Source organism: Cibotium barometz, chromosome 37 (assembly GCF_041138505.1).
Source record: "Cibotium barometz isolate CiBa-2024 chromosome 37, ASM4113850v1, whole genome shotgun sequence".
Lineage (NCBI taxonomy): Eukaryota > Viridiplantae > Streptophyta > Polypodiopsida > Cyatheales > Cibotiaceae > Cibotium > Cibotium barometz.
Window position 1 is genome coordinate 24,784,501 of NC_141082.1, and position 17,354 is coordinate 24,801,854.

At 40.8% G+C, this 17,354-nt stretch overlaps 2 protein-coding genes across 4 annotated transcripts; one reads left to right on the forward strand and one right to left on the reverse strand.

The window, feature by feature from the left end:
• Positions 1-1,884: 1,884 nt before the first annotated feature.
• LOC147617096 (protein XRI1-like) lies at positions 1,885-7,520 on the forward strand. Of its 3 annotated transcripts, none has more exons than XM_086776345.1 (8): positions 1,885-2,337; positions 2,458-2,583; positions 2,686-2,828; positions 2,923-3,010; positions 3,147-3,291; positions 3,401-3,438; positions 3,626-3,688; positions 6,945-7,520. In XM_086776345.1, exons 1-8 carry the CDS (start codon positions 2,259-2,261, stop codon positions 7,217-7,219), a joined length of 957 nt encoding a protein of 318 aa, XP_086632471.1. In that variant the 5' UTR covers positions 1,885-2,258; the 3' UTR covers positions 7,220-7,520. The 3 variants fall into 3 exon arrangements, with proteins under 3 accessions (XP_086632471.1, XP_086632472.1, XP_086632470.1); XM_086776346.1 differs by having other exon boundaries at positions 2,458-2,511; positions 3,144-3,291; XM_086776344.1 differs by having other exon boundaries at positions 1,886-2,337; positions 3,144-3,291; positions 6,945-7,518.
• A 2,180-nt stretch (positions 7,521-9,700) lies between these two features.
• Positions 9,701-11,391, reverse strand: LOC147617097 (putative pentatricopeptide repeat-containing protein At3g15130). Its single transcript, XM_086776422.1, has 2 exons — positions 11,360-11,391; positions 9,701-10,163 (listed from the first exon to the last, which is right to left on the reverse strand). Exons 1-2 carry the CDS (start codon positions 11,389-11,391, stop codon positions 9,701-9,703), a joined length of 495 nt encoding a protein of 164 aa, XP_086632548.1.
• Between the last annotated feature and the right edge of the window lie 5,963 nt (positions 11,392-17,354).

Sequence of the window (17,354 nt, forward strand, 5' to 3'; positions counted from 1 at the left end):
TAAAAAAAGTTGAAAGAAGCAAAAGTAACCATCTCTGAGGTTATATATTCTTATATGTTTATTATGTTATGGACTAATTAAATAAATTTATCTCTAGAGATATAATATTACTTACAAAACTAAGACTCTTTCAGTATGGAGTCAAGTTCAAGAACTTTAAAATGAAAAAATATAAGTTGTTATTTTTCAAAATTAAAGATACTAAATTTGGAGGGGGGGAATGGGTTTTGGGTGGCGACCGGGGGCCGGATGTTTGAGTCTACACTCTTCTTAATGTTTCTTGATCTTGTCCTCTACATTAACACATGCACCACTGAGAGAGAGAGAGAGAGAGAGAGAGAGAGAGAGAGAGAGAGAGAGAGAGAGAGAGAGAGAGAGAGAATCTTTAAACTTGCAAACCACAACATGAGTTTTGAATATGTGCATGCCAAAAATGCACACGTATTTAGTGTGAAACCTAAGTTTCAAGAAGAGATCGATCAAAAATATTGTAGATGTTCACTATTGAAAAAAGAAGAGATTGATGAGAAATTTTGTAGATCCATGCAACCCTTCTATACATTTTGAGATGATAAACATACTTCTTCTACATGGAAATTTAACTTTTTGGGTTAAAAAACTCTTATATATGTATATTTTATGTAACTCTAAAAGAAAATAAAACCCCTTTTATTGATTGCACATACTATCTTGCATATTACATAGTGAACTCCCTAGGGAAATACCCCTTGTCCCCTTTACAGCGTCCCATGTAGGACCAATGAGATAATGATCATTATGGGTCCTTTTCTAATATGCCTCATAGATTTCTAAGCTCTTCCTCGCTTGTTTCACCATGCCATTTATGCCAATCACCCAAAACTTATTAATGTTTGAAAACCATTGATATTTTTACATGCGGTAGTTACAATTTAAAGTGCCATTTTCAACAAAAAATAAAGGGCCCTTGACATTTCTCTCACTTTCTTTCCACACCGTGTAGGTGGTACACCAGAATTTGAAGTGCCGATCTCAAAAAAATAAAGGACCCTTGACATTTTTCTCACTTGCTTTCCACTGTGTAGGTGGTACATCAGAATTGAATAAGGTGAAACATTGTTGGTGGTCTAGGCTAGACTTTATGCCTCCATTAAAAAAAAACCCCCAAATCCTCGCAAAATGCAAAAAAATCACAACCATTTTGGAGTGCTTCTATCTTCACTAATTATCCCAAGATGACCCTCAAACAGAAGGCCTTCTATGCATGGGACATAGTTTACGGCGCAAATGCCCCTCCCCATGCACCACAAGAGGTGCTGTGTGTGAGGGCTCTGAGTCCATATAAATATAGCATGGGTGCTGTGTGTGAGGGCTCTAAGTCCATATAAATATAGCATGGGTGCCCAAATTGCATGTGTAGACTCTTCTTAGAGACCCCTAAAAGATGGGGTAATAGGTGGCAGTGGGCAATGGGTGTGCATGCCTAGTCCTTAATACTTAGGCCCATTACACATAGCCATACCCCTACCTGCCCATGCTGATGTGGTGGGGGTATCCACCGCCCATAATTCATGGGCTGGCAATCTCCCCCGCCCATACATGGGCAGTGGGGTATGTGTAACGGGCCTTATTTTGCAATTGGTCTCATAGGAGGTGGACATGGAAGCATTAATCTTGCCTCTAATATTCCTTTGACCCCCATTAGGAACCAGGGTTAATGATCAAACATGATCTAAACTATTCCAGGTGGAGGGATATGTCTTGCTTGATGTAGAAACAAGGCAGCCAAAATTGGGCCTACTTGGCCTTCCACGAGGATAGGGCACCAAAATGGGGTCCAAATTTGGGGGTCAAGTTGGGGGCTTGTTTCTCGGTTTTCTATGAAGGCTGGGAGAGACTTCCAATTGAAGCAAAGCAAGGCTACTATTCTTCTCATGCTGTTCTCTCTTCCCATTAATTTCTACAGAAGACCCATCATTCCGTCCATCTTTGTGCCTGACAAGCACCCACAATGCCCCTCCTTTTATCTTCTCTTCTCCTCAGGCCCCTTGCCCTCTTATCGAGACTGTGTTCTGCTGAATTGGGCTCTTGCCCCCAAAGAATTTTTGGTCCGTAGCTCCATCATTTCTATCCTTTTTCTCTCCTCCTCATGGCCGGATTGTTTTCACATCCTCCCTCTCCACTGAAGCACCATAGTCAAGATCATCAAGAGAAATCCTCTCATTGTCGCTGTTAGTTCTCTGCTGAGAAAGGTTCCTTGCGCTTGTTAGTTTGCAGTCATGGAAGGCAAAGACGCAGGCTTGCATTGGGAGTGGCAAGATGAGCTGCTTGCAGACCTTGATTCAGAGTCTCCTTTGGGTAGGATTAATGCTTAATCCAGCTGTGTTTAACAATATAATTTAAGCTGATTCTGGGTCTTACCAAAGCTGCATTACGCTGTAATTAATGAGCTCATGGAGCTTGATTTGCGTGCTGCAGCCACGTCGCATAGCTTGTGGGAGGACATTACCCAGAGCGAAGTAGACATGAAGGGTTTGTTTGAGACAACTCCTGCATCTAAAATCAAAGTGGCATGCACATCTGAGTTTATGTTGGAAATTGAAGGTGGAATGTTTAGTGCGTCATTAAGGCTAGTAATTAGTTGTTACCTGTAATTTCATCGTAAGTGCTTCTTATAATACTTGATAAGCGTGGGTTCACATGCAGCTGAGCGTGACTCTTCGGTGGAGCTAATGAGTGGAGATAGTCCGCGACTTAAGCGGCGCCGGATGCTTCAATTTGAAGGGGGAGAAGAGGGCCTTTATGCAGGCAATCCGTCCATGGAATCGGCCCCCTTTAACCCCTCAGAAGTATGGCTCTCGAGCTGATTTTTTTCACGCTTTTACCGATTAAATATTTCCATTTTTCATTTTATAAACGTAATGCTTTAAAATTTGCGTGTAGAATTACTGCAATCTCTGTTTTGCTGAATGCGAAGGTCTCCAAATGCATGAACCCGCGTCAACTAGCTCCATGTGGTATATGGTGGACGGTATGGGTGCATTAAACTTAGGTTAATTTGTTGTGTTAAGGTATAGGTAGTTAGGGCAGATTACGTGTTTTTTTAAGCTCAATTATGTTGATTTAATTGCCAAGTTTTTGATGTTTGTTCTGTGTTTTTTTAGAAGGTTCTCTGAGCTCTGTGGATGATGCTGTGGAGAGATCCAATGATAGCTGGATGGCTGGCTGTTTTAGGGAGAGAGAAGCTGAGGCTCCACCACTAGAGAGCTGCATGGCAAGATGCCTTGCAGACAGGGAGGACCATAATCAACTGTTAGTTTACCTTAAATCCTCCCTTAATTCTCAAGCATTAATTCACAGAACCTACATTGATTTAAATCTCTTAGTATTCACCTAAATTTTGTTGACTGTTGTGTTCTAGGAGGAGCTTTGAGTCCCCCACTAGCAATACCAAAACAGGTTAGTTAATATCGATAATGAAAATGTTTAATGCAGTAGCCTTGTCTCATAATTATTTAAAAAAGCTTTAAATTTCAGATGTATTCACCTGGGCATTTCAATGATTTGTTTGCTAAATGATAAGCCTCATAATTTAATCTCATCATGGGATTATGCCTGCAAAAAATTGGATTTTTAAAAAAATCAGGTAATGGAGAGGTTGGTGGGGAAGAGGCTAACACAATGATGCATCCGAAGACAGCACTATCAGGTACAATATTTGGTGAAATATCAGACTTTAAAAAAAATTATTATTTTTTAACGGTGATTAGTGATATTAATGAATTAAATAGTAAATTATATATAAATGTGAATTGCAGGTAGCCTTTGTTTTTAATGCGTTAAGAAATGCTAAGGTTTTTGCGTCGACATCCGAATAATAGAAGCTTTTGAACCTTGTTTGACTTTTAGGAGCTGGCATGATACCCCGCATTTTCTGCCCCATTAAATGTCACAACCTTTAGCAAATTTTAATGTGGCATTTCTTTATTTTGTATCCGTCGTTGGAGGTCGCATGATTTACTTTCTCTTCTTTCGAAAATAAGTTATGTTCTCCTTTGAGCATGGCACTATTATTTAGGTTGGTTTCACATGCTTCTCGTTGCTTCCCTTAGTGCTAGGCTTCATTATGGCTGAGTCTGCCCTGCATCTCCGGAGGTTTGAAAGAAACTCAGTACGAAGGGCTTTGTGTGAATACATGCTCTTATGTGTGTGTGTGTGTGTGTGTGGAGTGCGTGTGTGAGAGCATATCTTGATGCAGAGTTCTACACCCACTATTGGGCACTGATTACGTTAGTGGGGATGTCGTAGTATCTAGTCCATACTATGCATAATGGAGTTGATAGTTATATAGTCTTGTTGGTTGACTACCATGAGTATATATCATGCACGTTCCTAAAAGGTTAATTTAGGCATGTTCCTAGATTCATCTAGGTATATATATTCATTCCCAAGTGCTCGGAGGTTGGGGATCCAATCAACACATCTCTTTCATAGCGTCTGAGCACAATCCATTCGTCGACATCCACAGATAAGTGAAGAGAAAATGAGGTGGCAATGCCGGCGAACTAGTGAAGAAAAAATGAGGTGGCACTCCACTCTTGACCATGGGACAACCATAGACATCAAGTGGTCATGTATGTAATTAGGTCCCCGTAAGATTTGAACGCTTGACCTCTTCCACAAAAATAGTGCTCTCCTCTTGTATCACTTCTAGCCACTTGAAAATGGAGTAGAACAAGAAATTATAAACTTGAATGTCCATTGCTTGTGAAATGGGTGCTTGTGTGAACTAGACGAATCGATAACCAGGGGCAAGTGTGGTTAGATAGCCAAATATGTCTACTTGGGGGCTTCATTATTTGTGGAGCCCCCCTTATGTGGCAATTACTTAGTGGCTAGAGAATTTCGAAAGGTGCCTCAAACCTTATAAGGTATAATGGTCCATTACAAATATGATTTGAGGCTAAGGAGGCTATATGTAAGGCAAAAAGATGCAATTTTGGAGATTGAGTTTCATGTAGTTGCTTGGCAAAATGCCATGTTATCGCTAAGTCCAATCATTGCTTTGAAAGGCTTTATCGACTTTCCTTGCTTGTACTTCTTTCAAAGAAAAATGGGGGAGACCTTACTACCTAACTTATGGATGGGGAGTCTCCCCATCCATCTACTCGTGTGAGAAGACTCAGAATTTCTAGAGGATGTGTGTAAAGGCTCTTAGGCTATGAACTTTTCTTATATGATGTGTGTAAAGGCTCTTAAGCTATGAACTTTTCTTATATGATGTGTCTGAACTAGCTCCCTTCCCAAGTGTCTCTAGGTGGAAACTTTTGAATCCCCCACCCTTGTAGACCCCCACTTATTGGATGAGTAGGGGTCTAGGAAGATTGTGAGGTCACACTTTCTACTTTCACAAGTGACAATGCATTTTGTATACACCTATTAGATATGCCACTTGGAGGTTGAGTGTGGAAACTAAATATTAGTTTTCACAAGGGTCCTCCTTTAGTGTTGTCCCCCTTCTTTTGGACTATCATTTCATTGTGGGTATAGCATGAACCCACCCTTCTCTTGGAAGAAGTTGCATCCTCGTGATATTGCTCGATAAGCTTCAGTGAAAGATAAGAACGCAAGAGCAAGATGCGTGAGAAACCTTCTCCTCCACATTCCATTGTAAATTTTATGTAAGAGTTAAATGCTCACAAAGGTTTCAAATGTGTAACCTCCCTTATTCTATTTACGTGTTAATGCTACCCATCTCAATGTCATGAATACAAAATCTCGAAGACAACACTTTTCATGCAACTGGGACTTACCTAGCATGCAACCATGCTTACTAAACAAATGGGTTACCATCTATGTTACCATTTTGGTGCTCTTTCGTTGGCCTAGGCTATTTTCTATGCATGGATGAGTAATGTCACTATCCAACTCCTTAAGCATGCTAAGTATTTTCTTGCACGTGTGTGTGTGTGTGTGTGTGTGTGTGTGAGAGAGAGAGAGAGAGAGAGAGAGAGAGAGAGAGAGAGAGAGAGAGAGAGAGAGTTTGAACTAGGTTATATCAATGCCTTTTGTTTTTGGATGGCCTTCATAAAAGGTAAATCATGGTGGTTATTTACTAGAAATGGCCAAAAAATAAGTGTAGATTTACCATAAGTGTGCCTTAAGTGTGTGTGAGAGAGAGAGAATTTACAACCATGCATTTGAAAAAGCAAAAGGAATTGAGAGCACCCAACTACATTAACAAAATCCGCAAGACAAAAACTACGAGAAAACAATTTTGGCTTGCTTTGTGAGATATTAACAAAACCTGCAAGCAGAAAACTACGAGCAAATGTTTTGTTAATGTGCTCTCAATTCCTTTTTTGCTTTTTCAAACACCCACACCTCTGTGGCCAAAGGCAACATGTGCCATCTCGGCTCTACTACGATTCGTTCTTACCCACAACGGTCCTCGCAAATGCATGGTTGTAAATGCTCTCTCTCTCTCTCTCTCTCTCTCTCTCTCTCTCTTCCCTTTTAGCTTTTCCACGAAAGAAAAAAGCTGAGTATCTCTCTCTTTTTCATGAACTCACCTGAGTACAAATCACCTAAGGGTCGGATAAAGGGTCCTTTGGACAGTTCCTATGACTTTTAAAAAAATATTATAGAGTTGTGCCAAGCCATCTACATCACTCACTTGCACCCTTGCCACGTAATGCTTGTGGCTCACTTGGAAGTTGAGTCATGTGCCACGTCAGTGAACGACACGTGTCAGCAAGCGCCTTCTCAAAAGCTTAAAAATAATGTCTGGAAAAGTGGCTTTTTATTAAAAAAGGGTTATTATTATTCTCTAGATTATTATTTGTTGTGTACATATTTCTTTTGAATAATCGTTGATGCTGCATATGTCTAATCGCAATTTTTTCGTCACAGCCCCTGTTCTGCAGAATAGCTAATTTTACAATTCTTGTTTTTAACGATGGTAGGGCGGAATATGGCAGTGAAGCTCGCAACGCCGGTGGCGTACCCTTTTGCAGTGGTGAAGCCAAGTGGGATGCAGGGCGACGTTACGCTCAACGACATCAATAGGAGAATAATGATGCGGCGAGGCCGGCCAGGCGCCACCTGGATTGGAGGCGGCGACGCTGCCCGGACAGCAGAGGCATGCAGAAGAGGAGGAGCGGGGAAGTCGGTGGTCGCCCTCACCAAAATACACACCGAGGGCAACGGCACTATTACGATTATGAGGACCAAGAACTGATCCGCATCCACACGTGCTGTGCCCCCGTACACGTGCGAGCCCCTTGTAGCACTCTTCCTTATGAAATCTATGGCTTTCTCATGTTGCATTATCCTTCCACCATTTATCTACCTCCATATGTACAACATCCCCCTTTCTATACCTACACCACCATCCCCCTTTCTAATACTTGTGCCCTTGGTTGAGTCACCAATGTTTATAAAGCGTCTTCTTAGTGCCTTTGGAAAATCTCTTGTGGCTTGTAGCTTTTCTTTAATGAAGACATGACACACCTCGCTTTTGTGTTTGCACACTCGAGGACCTTGGCAAATGTTCTACAAAGTATTGCAGCTAACATAAGATTTCTCTCCTTGGCAGCGTGTGTTGGGTTGTGTGTTGCGACGAGTTGATGCCTCTCAAGTTGTGGGTTCGAGTTAAAACACCAGCTCTAAATAAAGTCTAAGGCCGTCGAGCAAGCTGCTATCCATACCTACCGCTCGTGAAAAGATTTCTCATCTTGCAGTTCTTCGTGTATTTAACTTCAACCAAACCAACAAATTCTTCCAACAAAGTACCATATCTTATTATTTAATCAAGCAAAGCATCTAAACCGACTTCTCCTGACATCGGTCGTGACTTGAATTAAATCCATACATGCTAATTCATTTCCCCACCCAATGTAGGATCAACAAAAAAATATATCCCACTATTAGTGGACTCCACATCATCATCATCATCATCATCATCATCATCATTAGCATGTTTGTATATAATTATTTCACCTTTATCTTGGATATCAATAACTTCATCTTGATTAGTTGGTGGTATCCTGCATTCTGAATCTTGCTCATCTTTAATTCCAACATCTATCATCTTTAATTTCCACCTCCTCTCCATGAGCTCTTCAACATCCTTATCTTGAAAAATATGTAAGAAAACACAATAGTGGAAGCAAGATCTTCACAATAGAAAGCATTGAATTGTAGAAGAAAGTGGAGAGTAAACAATATTATTACTTGCAAACTTTGAATACAAACTAATGGCTGGCTATCGCTCACCTATGTGCTCTAGGTAACCATCTAGCCATATTTGGCCACCATCCACCAGCGTCGTCTAAATTGAGAAGTGCCGGGTGCTCGGTGCTCACCATAATGGCTACTCCTCATATAGCCGGCTTTACAAAATAGAGCACATACGTCAATCATAGTAGTAACAACATGGGGGTGGGGCATTAAGCAAATGCTTTTCCAATAAAATACTCTTTAAATGTGGAGTGACTTATATGACATACCACCATTTCTTGTCATTTAGGTCTGGTTCAAATATAACCTAGTAAGAAGAACATGCATAGGGATTCTATCTATGCATGTATGACATGTATGACATAACCTAGGGATTCTATCTATGCATGTATGACATGTATGACATGCCACTATTTCTTGTCATTTAGGTTTGGTTCAAATATAAAGAGTGTTACAAAACACTGAGCGAACATAACCGAGCAAGCCCCAAACTCGAGCGGCTGCAAAAACCCATAGTGCTCTTGGTGATGGATCCATCCGCACATCCAAACCACTAGGTCTTGTAATAGCTATTGAATATTTTAACATGTATTGTCATTTAAGACTTCTCAAATCAACATGCAGTTTGGATATGCATAGCCTAAGATGATGGCAACATCTACATCCAATGAAACGCATGATCTCCTTGAATGGAGGCATGCCTTCAAAAAGCGAGCATCGTTCCACACCCTAACTCCAAGACAATACCTTGTCGACGATAGAGCAGCTCTCCAAGAAACATGAAAGAAATGTATGGCTCATCTCTAGCCCTCATCTCTAGCCCACCTCGAGCTCCAATCCTGCACTATTGAAAGTGCGCTCACTCACCGGCACAGGTAATGCATAACACATGAGTCCATGGCTCCCATTCGCAATGCCTCAAACAATGGTTTGTTTGCACGAGTGAAAGTGGGTGCAAACATCCCTCTTTTGTGAACAAGGTACATCATAGAAGTCCAAAACTGCATTTGCATAAGTGGCACACGTATAAACTCAGCCACGCAACAAAATCCAGTTACATAACACCATAGAAACATCGACACAACTACCCTAGGGCATTAAAAGAACAAGTCACATTACCTCTGCCATGTTGCCCTCCTGTTCAATGTAACCATATGCTGAGTGATGGAAGATAACAATGATTTGTGCAAGAGATTCTATGGGGTGGATTGAGCGCTACTTCCAGAGTATATGACATGGAGGTTATCGGTCACTGCTTTTTCTACAGGTCAAGAGACCTTGATGATGTTGGGAAGCAGCCCGTGTCGACGCGGGATGCTTCCCAACATCATTGTGCAAAACATCATTGGCCCTCCAATTGCATCTGTTCCAAATAGTCAAGTGCATCCTCAGCAAGCCCATGTGCAGCATACCTTATAATTGTTGAGTCGACGCGGGCTGCTTCCCAACATCATTGTGCAAAACATCATTGGCCCTCCAATTACATCTGATCCAAACAGTCAAGTGCATCCTCAGCAAGCTCATGTTGTGCAATATACCTTGCAATTGTTGAGTTCCACGAAACAACATCTCGAACAACCAAAAGGGCATTAAACACTTTCTGTGCTTCTGCCAATGCATCACTTTTGTTGGTGTACATATCAACTAGAGTGTTGTCTACAACAGGATCTATTTCATATCCCCCCTCTTTGATAATCTCAACATGTATTTGGCATCCCTTACTCAAGGCTCCTATGCTATCACACGCTTTCAAACTATAGCTAAACACAATGGCATTTGGAGACACCCCTTCCACTTTCGTCTGCTCTAAGTAACTTAGCACTTCCTTACCAAGCCTGTGCTCACCATACCCTACAGTTAGTACACTCAAAGACACGACATCTCGAACAAAAAACTCATCAAACACTTCATGCGCTTCTGCAATTAAACCACCAAAGAACTGCCTACAAAATCACCATTTTCAAATCCATCTTTGACTATCTTAGCATGTATAATTATGCCCTCACATAAGGCTTTCAGAGTGCCACAAGATTTTAAGCTGCAAACATATGTAACAGCATTTTCCCTGTAGTTCCAAAGAGTTTAGTGCTTCATGGTGTTGGGATTCAACAAAAAGTGCATTGTAGATGTTCATGGTGTTAGGAAGCAGCTTGTGTCGACACAGGTTGCTTTCCAACATCATTGTGCAAAACATACATGCCATGGTTGTTCTATTGTTGCACTTGGAGCATCAAGTTGTATGTAGGGTTTAAGCTCTTTAATAGGGTATTCTTATGTCCATGTTCGTGTCCCTTGGCTGCAAGGACAATATTCTTATGTTGGGAAGCAACCACGTCGACATGGGTGCTTTGCAACATCATTGGTCATTGGTCGGCTACCAAAAAAGGTTACAATGGGTCCAACATCATTGGTCATTGGTCATCCCATCATTGATCATGACCATAACTACACAAACCCATCTTAATCAGGCTGCCATATACCTCTTATTCAGTATCAAGATCAGGATTTAGCCTTAATATACATTATTAGCAAATGCCCATCACAGAATTTGTCCATACTTGTCATTGGATTGCCTTCATTATGCCTCTAATAAGAAAGACAATACTACTGATCTCTCTCGGTATATATTGCCAGGGCCAATGGCCACTCTACTTAGCAATGGCCATGGCAAAGAAGCCCACCTCGACGTGGGCTGCTTCCCAACATCATTGGCATGGCCAATGGCCAAGATTTTTTGGTGATCATAAAAACACAATGGGAGTCCACCTATACTTACAATAGTTTAATAATCTCATTACACTAGAATTAGTTGGTTCCATGCTGGTAATGATATGAGCGGTTTTGTTTGCTTTGCATGGTTTCTTGTAGTTATGTTTTATTTGCAACATTGACACACCCTTTTTGGACACATGTTTACCTGTTTTGTGAGTGTATGCACATGCAAAACTTTTAGTGTTTGAATCTGACATTTCTTTTGAACTTCCTCTACTTCAAGGCCAAGTAAATGAAGGAGGTTGTAACAATCTTGATAGTCAAATACTCTTTAGATGCTCACGCTAAGTCCCGTGTGTTTAATTGTAGTTCTTAGAGGATGTTGCGTTTTGTCAGATGCTCACCCTAAGTCCAATGGCCACTCTACTTTGCAATGGCTATGGCCAATGGCCAAGCCATGGCCACAAATTCAATCGGCAGAAATTCAAAACTAGGCAAATACAAAGAGATTCAAAAACCAAAAAAGCACTCTAGCATGAAAGTAAGTGTGGGATTCAAAAATCACATTTCCTTGTATGAAGCTACTGGTGCAGACTTGTCCTTGGAAGTTTTGCAAAGCTCGAACTACCATGCATTTCTTAGAGGAAAGCACTTGGGAATTGGTCCACAGCTCGAGGGCATACGAGACAAGTTCTACAGTGGGGAGGTTGCTGCATCCTCCTGTGGGCTATTCGAAGAACTGAACCGCATAGCGTGGTCACCTATTTTGGATTATTGCCGGAGAGTAGAATGAGGTGTGGGAAATTGATCAATCCTTCTGGGAAGTTTGTAGATGAGGGTGTTCCTGCACCTAGTTTTTGGGGTCACCGCCGTCGACACCCCGGTGGTGCAGTTTTGAGACTTTTATATGGTTTTGCAACTCCACCAACACACAGTCATGGGCTGTGGATACGTCCAAGGTCTCGGGTACACCTGGTGGTCTGGCCCTTGGCGTTTGGCCTATTGCCACCGGGACAAGCCTCACCAACGTTGAGGTTGTAACAATCTTGATAGTCAAATACTCTTTAGATGCTCACGCTAAGTCCCGTGTGTTTAATTGTAGTTCTTAGAGGATGTTGCGTTTTGTCAGATGCTCACCCTAAGTCCAATGGCCACTCTACTTTGCAATGGCTATGGCCAATGGCCAAGCCATGGCCACAAATTCAATCGGCAGAAATTCAAAACTAGGCAAATACAAAGAGATTCAAAAACTAAAAAAGCACTCTAGCATGAAAGTAAGTGTGGGATTCAAAAATCACATTTCCTTGTATGAAGCTACTGGTGCAGACTTGTCCTTGGAAGTTTTGCAAAGCTCGAACTACCATGCATTTCTTAGAGGAAAGCACTTGGGAATTGGTCCACAGCTCGAGGGCATACGAGACAAGTTCTACAGTGGGGAGGTTGCTGCATCCTCCTGTGGGCTATTCGAAGAACTGAACCGCATAGCGTGGTCACCTATTTTGGATTATTGCCGGAGAGTAGAATGAGGTGTGGGAAATTGATCAATCCTTCTGGGAAGTTTGTAGATGAGGGTGTTCCTGCACCTAGTTTTTGGGGTCACCGCCGTCGATACCCCGGTGGTGCAGTTTTGAGACTTTTATATGGTTTTGCAACTCCACCAACACACAGTCATGGGCTGTGGATACGTCCAAGGTCTCGGGTACACCTGGTGGTCTGGCCCTTGGCGTTTGGCCTATTGCCACCGGGACAAGCCTCACCAACGTTGAGATTAAAGATCTTCATGCAAGTGGTTTTGTTTTGGTCACCTTTTAATCAGCGGGAGAGATCACCACACCACTCCAAGGTTAGTCAACGGTGTACATCCAAGGTCTTGGGGACACTTGGTTCGGTTCCTAGCATTTGACCTGTTGGGACAAGCCTCACCAATGTTGAGATTAAAGATCTTCATGCAAGTGGTATTTTTCTGGAGAGAGGAATCTTGCCTTCTAATCAGTAGTAGACAGATTACCACACGACTCCAAGGTCAGTCAGCGATGCACGTCCTAAATATAGAGATGGGAAGGTAGTTTGCTGGAGGGAGAAGTTGACTAAGGAGTTCAATGAAAAAATTGAAAAGGGTAAAAATCTCTCAGCTGAAGTGGTTTGGGAAGCAATCATCTTGTGCAATGAATCACACATATTTTATGTTAGCATGGAGGGGTCTCGAACCAAGGGTGTGAACTATTCGGTCACGATTTTGGAGCTTCCTTGTTGCACTTGTGAGGACTTTTAGAAGCGGGAGAACAAAAACCTTATGTTCCTTGCAAACACATGTACTTTGTGTTCCTCCATGTGCTCAATTTAGATGCACGGACAGTGTTGCATTTTTGACATGTGACTGAGATATATTTCTAGCTTGCATAGTTCACGGGTGACAATGAAGCCAAAGAGAAGATATTTTTGGATGCTTGCTTGATGGGAAAGTTGAGCTCTGTTGGCTTCTTGTATTGATGTAGAGGTAGCTAATGGAAAGGAAAATAGTTGTAGAGCTAGCACAGAAAATGTATGTTTTGATATGATCATTGGCAAATTCGTTCACCAGATTTTTTGCACTCGCTCAGAAATGCTTCCTACTCGATTTCGGTCACTCAGAGTGTGTTAATCCTCAAATATAATCTAGTAAGAAGAACATGTATACATGCGTACGGATTCTATAATGGAACCTTGGATTAAATAGTTTTAGTTAGATTATACCAGTTCACAATGTTGAGGTAGTACAAATGTGTCAGTTTGTCTCTCTTTGCATGCCAAAATTTTATACAACTAGCCCTTATTCACACTTAGGCACCCAAACTTAAACCCTAACCTACTAAGCTTGGTCCATAATATTTATAATGTTTAGAATGTATTTTCATGACACTTATTGTGCTACTCTTAGAGTGCCTTTGTTAAGATCAAAATGGGGTTAACAATCCCCTCCCCCCAAACCTGATGTAAGTTCCGTCCTTATAACTTTTTCATGGCCTGAATGCCCTGTCAAGCTTGAATCTATGATAATTTCTTTGTGATTTTAACTTGTACAATGTTCTCCTAAAGTATGGATGGGGTGTCTAGAAGGATGTATCTATCATGTCCTTAAATGTTATGTGCATATAACCAAGAAAGCGTATGAGACGATGATAATAGTACAAAATTTGTTGTTTCTCCTCTTCTAGACCCCTTTCATACCAACACATAAGATCTCCTTATCAAACTTTTTAATTTCCTCTTTCTTTTAGTTGAGAAATACTACGATCAACTTCATGAAATGACATGATATGGAAATTGCCAGATTTGATATTTTTTGGTAGGCTCTTATCTACAAAAGGAGACCTTGTCTGTGACTCTTGAATGTTATCAAAGTGAGTTAGATCAATCAATGTAAAGTTGTAACAAGCATTGCAGTCCTTTCTTTGTTCAAATACGAATTTTACTGGGGTGAACCTCCTTTTGAAGAGAGGGTTCACCCTTTGCATTGGTAAAACCCATATATAGTTTTTCTCGTATTCCTATATTGTAAGAAACTCTTTTCTTAACTGGAGTTGAATACCAAGTTCTTTGATCCTAGGGTTCTCATCCCTTATCTCTATCTTTAGGTACTACCTAGATTTGTGAGCTTTATACTAACTATTGCCACATTTTTCCATAGATTAGCCTTCCCCTACCATTGGCATGAGCTCCTCCCATTCTGACATTGGTGCCCTTATTGGGTATGGCATGTATGGGAGTTTTTAGGGAGCTAAATTGTATACCTTTGGAAACCTGGTTATTGTGTTAAATGACATCACTTGCATCAACCACTTGGAAAAGATTCTAGGCTGCAACATCAAATTTCCTATTCTGATTAAATCTTCATACTCTATAGATAACGACTTCAAAGCATCTTAATTAGCATACTCTTTTGATAAAGGAGTAGAAAATGGTGTTACCTTAGTGAAGCCGCTGAAGACCTCAGTGATGGGGGGTGACTCCTCGAGGGCAAGAGTGTCAGTAGGGAAATCAAAATGTAGAGAAGAAGATGCTATGTTAGTGGGGGGTTCCTTATTAGTGGGGGGTTCCTTATTAGTGGGGGGTTCCTTATTAGTTGGTGTTATCAACATATTCAAGAGAAGTAAGGATTTTGGAAGTGAGCAATCTATTTAGTGGATAAGTATAAGGATAAGCACTCTCTTCCTCCCTATTCTCCTCAGATGTTAGGGATAAGTATAAGGATAAGCACTCTCTTCCTCCCTATTCTCCTCAGATGTGAGCAATCTATTTAGTGGATAAGTATAAGGATAAGCACTCTCTTCCTCCCTATTCTCCTCAGATGTTAGGGATGGTGGGGGCTAAGTGCTATTAATGAACATATCTAGATTAATTTGATCTTTTTGGGTTATTATAATGGGATACTCAATATGTTTAATAGAAAAATCATATATAATGGATACTAAGATTTTCTCTAGATGTTTATATATTTTATGGTAGAGATTCTGTATGGGTGATAAAGGGTGCTCTCATGTAGACTTAGGTACTTATATGTATCATAAGCTTCTTACCACCCTTGGGTCTAAAACCATGCAAAAGAGTTTAGAGAGGGTTTCAAAATTCATAGGGGTAGAAGGAAGTTTAGGGGGGAATAAACAATTCTAGCATTTTCTATGGTAGAGTATATGATAACTCTACACCATGATCTAAAGTTAAGTACTATGGGATGAAATGTATGAGTATACATGGTGATATAGTTAGTAACATAGATATCATTATGAAAAATTACCATGATGACGGTTGGGTCGACATCCCTATTTGAATTTTGTTGAATGAGTGCTATGCCCCCCCAATTAGGTCTTCACTAAGATCTATGTCATATTGTAGGAATGAGAGGGTTCGTAATGAAAATAATAGGTTAAGAACTTATGGAGGGGCTGTTAAAGTCACAGACACTTGTGCCAATTGCAAGGTATGCTCCACTAGCTACTTCATTTTCTCGTTAGGCTCTTTTGCTTGTGGCTTCTACTTTCCTGACTCAATTAGTGTCCTAATTTTACAATATATGCATCTTTCTTAGTGAGTAGCATTGTGATGGTTATTCCCTAGCTTTCCCTTACTTGTAGAAGGGCATATCTTGTGTTGGCTTCTTATGCTTGTTTTGTCATGTCCTTAATCTATAGTAGGGACTTTTGAAGTAGCTCCTCCTTTGATTTCATTTTTTGCGTTCACTCCCTAGATGGAGTCTGTCAAATGTGCTTGTGAATATTGATAGCAAACTCCAACTCCTCCTTATGTGATTTTATGTCTGCATAGCCTGGGCATGTATTCTGTTCATTTTATATCTTTTCTTCTCCACGTGTTCTATTCATAGATTTTTGATTTCCTCCACCTTGTGCAGTTTTGTTATCTGGTCCTCAACTAATTTCTTACTAGCTTCAAAATCCTCTTCTATTAGTTGGAGATTTGCCTTTAGTTCACTAGATTGTTCTCTTGTTTTTGTAATTTTTGTTAATAATCCTCTTTGATATCCTTTTTTTTTTTGCTTATCTTGCTGGCTTACCTATTCTTTTAGCTTCTTCGACTCTTCTTTCTGTAGCATTATATGGTAGTGATGTGTGTGAACACACTTAGGACCGCCGAGGAACTTTTTTCCACACTAGGAGGTTTTTTCTCCTGTGCGTATGTATACCCTCTTATCTACTCATTTTGGGGTGTGTACTTATCTTTTGTATCTGGCACATATTTGTTGATTCTAATCTAGTGAGTTTGTGTGCCCTCAAACTTCTCTATCTTGTGTGTCTACATTGTTGCAACCCTAACCCTAATTCCAACAATTGGTATCATAACTAGCTTCCTTGACACTTAATCTAGTAGTCATGAACCTGTTTTTCTGTCTCCGATTGACATACCCTCTTAGGAGAAGAAGGTATATACTATACTGTGTTGTATAAAACATTTTTGGGGTACGTGGCGCAATTCGATGCGTTTTGGGCACCACAAGGTTTCTGTGGGCAGACGTTCTAGAGAGGTGTCATTTTGGATTGGTTCTGCTCAATTTTGGGTGTTTGGGCTGTGCAGCGGCAAAAGATTTGGTGTGCAACAGCATCTCTACAGTGTCTTCAACAACATTGAACATCATACTTTCACCAGTAACACTCTATTCTCTACTCTGTGTTATTTTTTATACACTTTGTAGGTGATTCAGTCAGTTGGCAACCATCCGGGGTTGCATTTAGTGAATATTGTGAGTACTTGCAGTGTGTTGAAAGATTTCACATTTGGTAGTCATGGCTGGTAGCAGTGATGTATCAACATGTTGTTTGTGCTGCTGAGCACAAACTTGATGGGACTAACTACCCATTGTGGTCATATATGATGAGGCATGTACTGGTTGCCACCCAAAGGCCTTTGGAATAATGTGGTCAGTGGTGTGA

Excerpts from the sequence above, each read along its gene's own strand:
- LOC147617096 (XM_086776344.1), top strand. The coding sequence starts at position 2,259 with ATGGAAGGCAAAGACGCAGGCTTGCATTGGGAGTGGCAAGATGAGCTG. Across the intron at positions 2,584-2,685 it reads GTTTATGTTGGAAATTGAAG|CTGAGCGTGACTCTTCGGTG; the intron begins GTGGAATGTTTA and ends GTTCACATGCAG. Across the intron at positions 3,689-6,944 it reads TCCGAAGACAGCACTATCAG|GGCGGAATATGGCAGTGAAG; the intron begins GTACAATATTTG and ends TAACGATGGTAG.
- LOC147617097 (XM_086776422.1), bottom strand. The coding sequence starts at position 11,391 with ATGGCTTGGCCATTGGCCATAGCCATTGCAAA. Across the intron at positions 10,164-11,359 it reads TTGGCCATAGCCATTGCAAA|GCAGTTCTTTGGTGGTTTAA; the intron begins GTAGAGTGGCCA and ends GTGATTTTGTAG.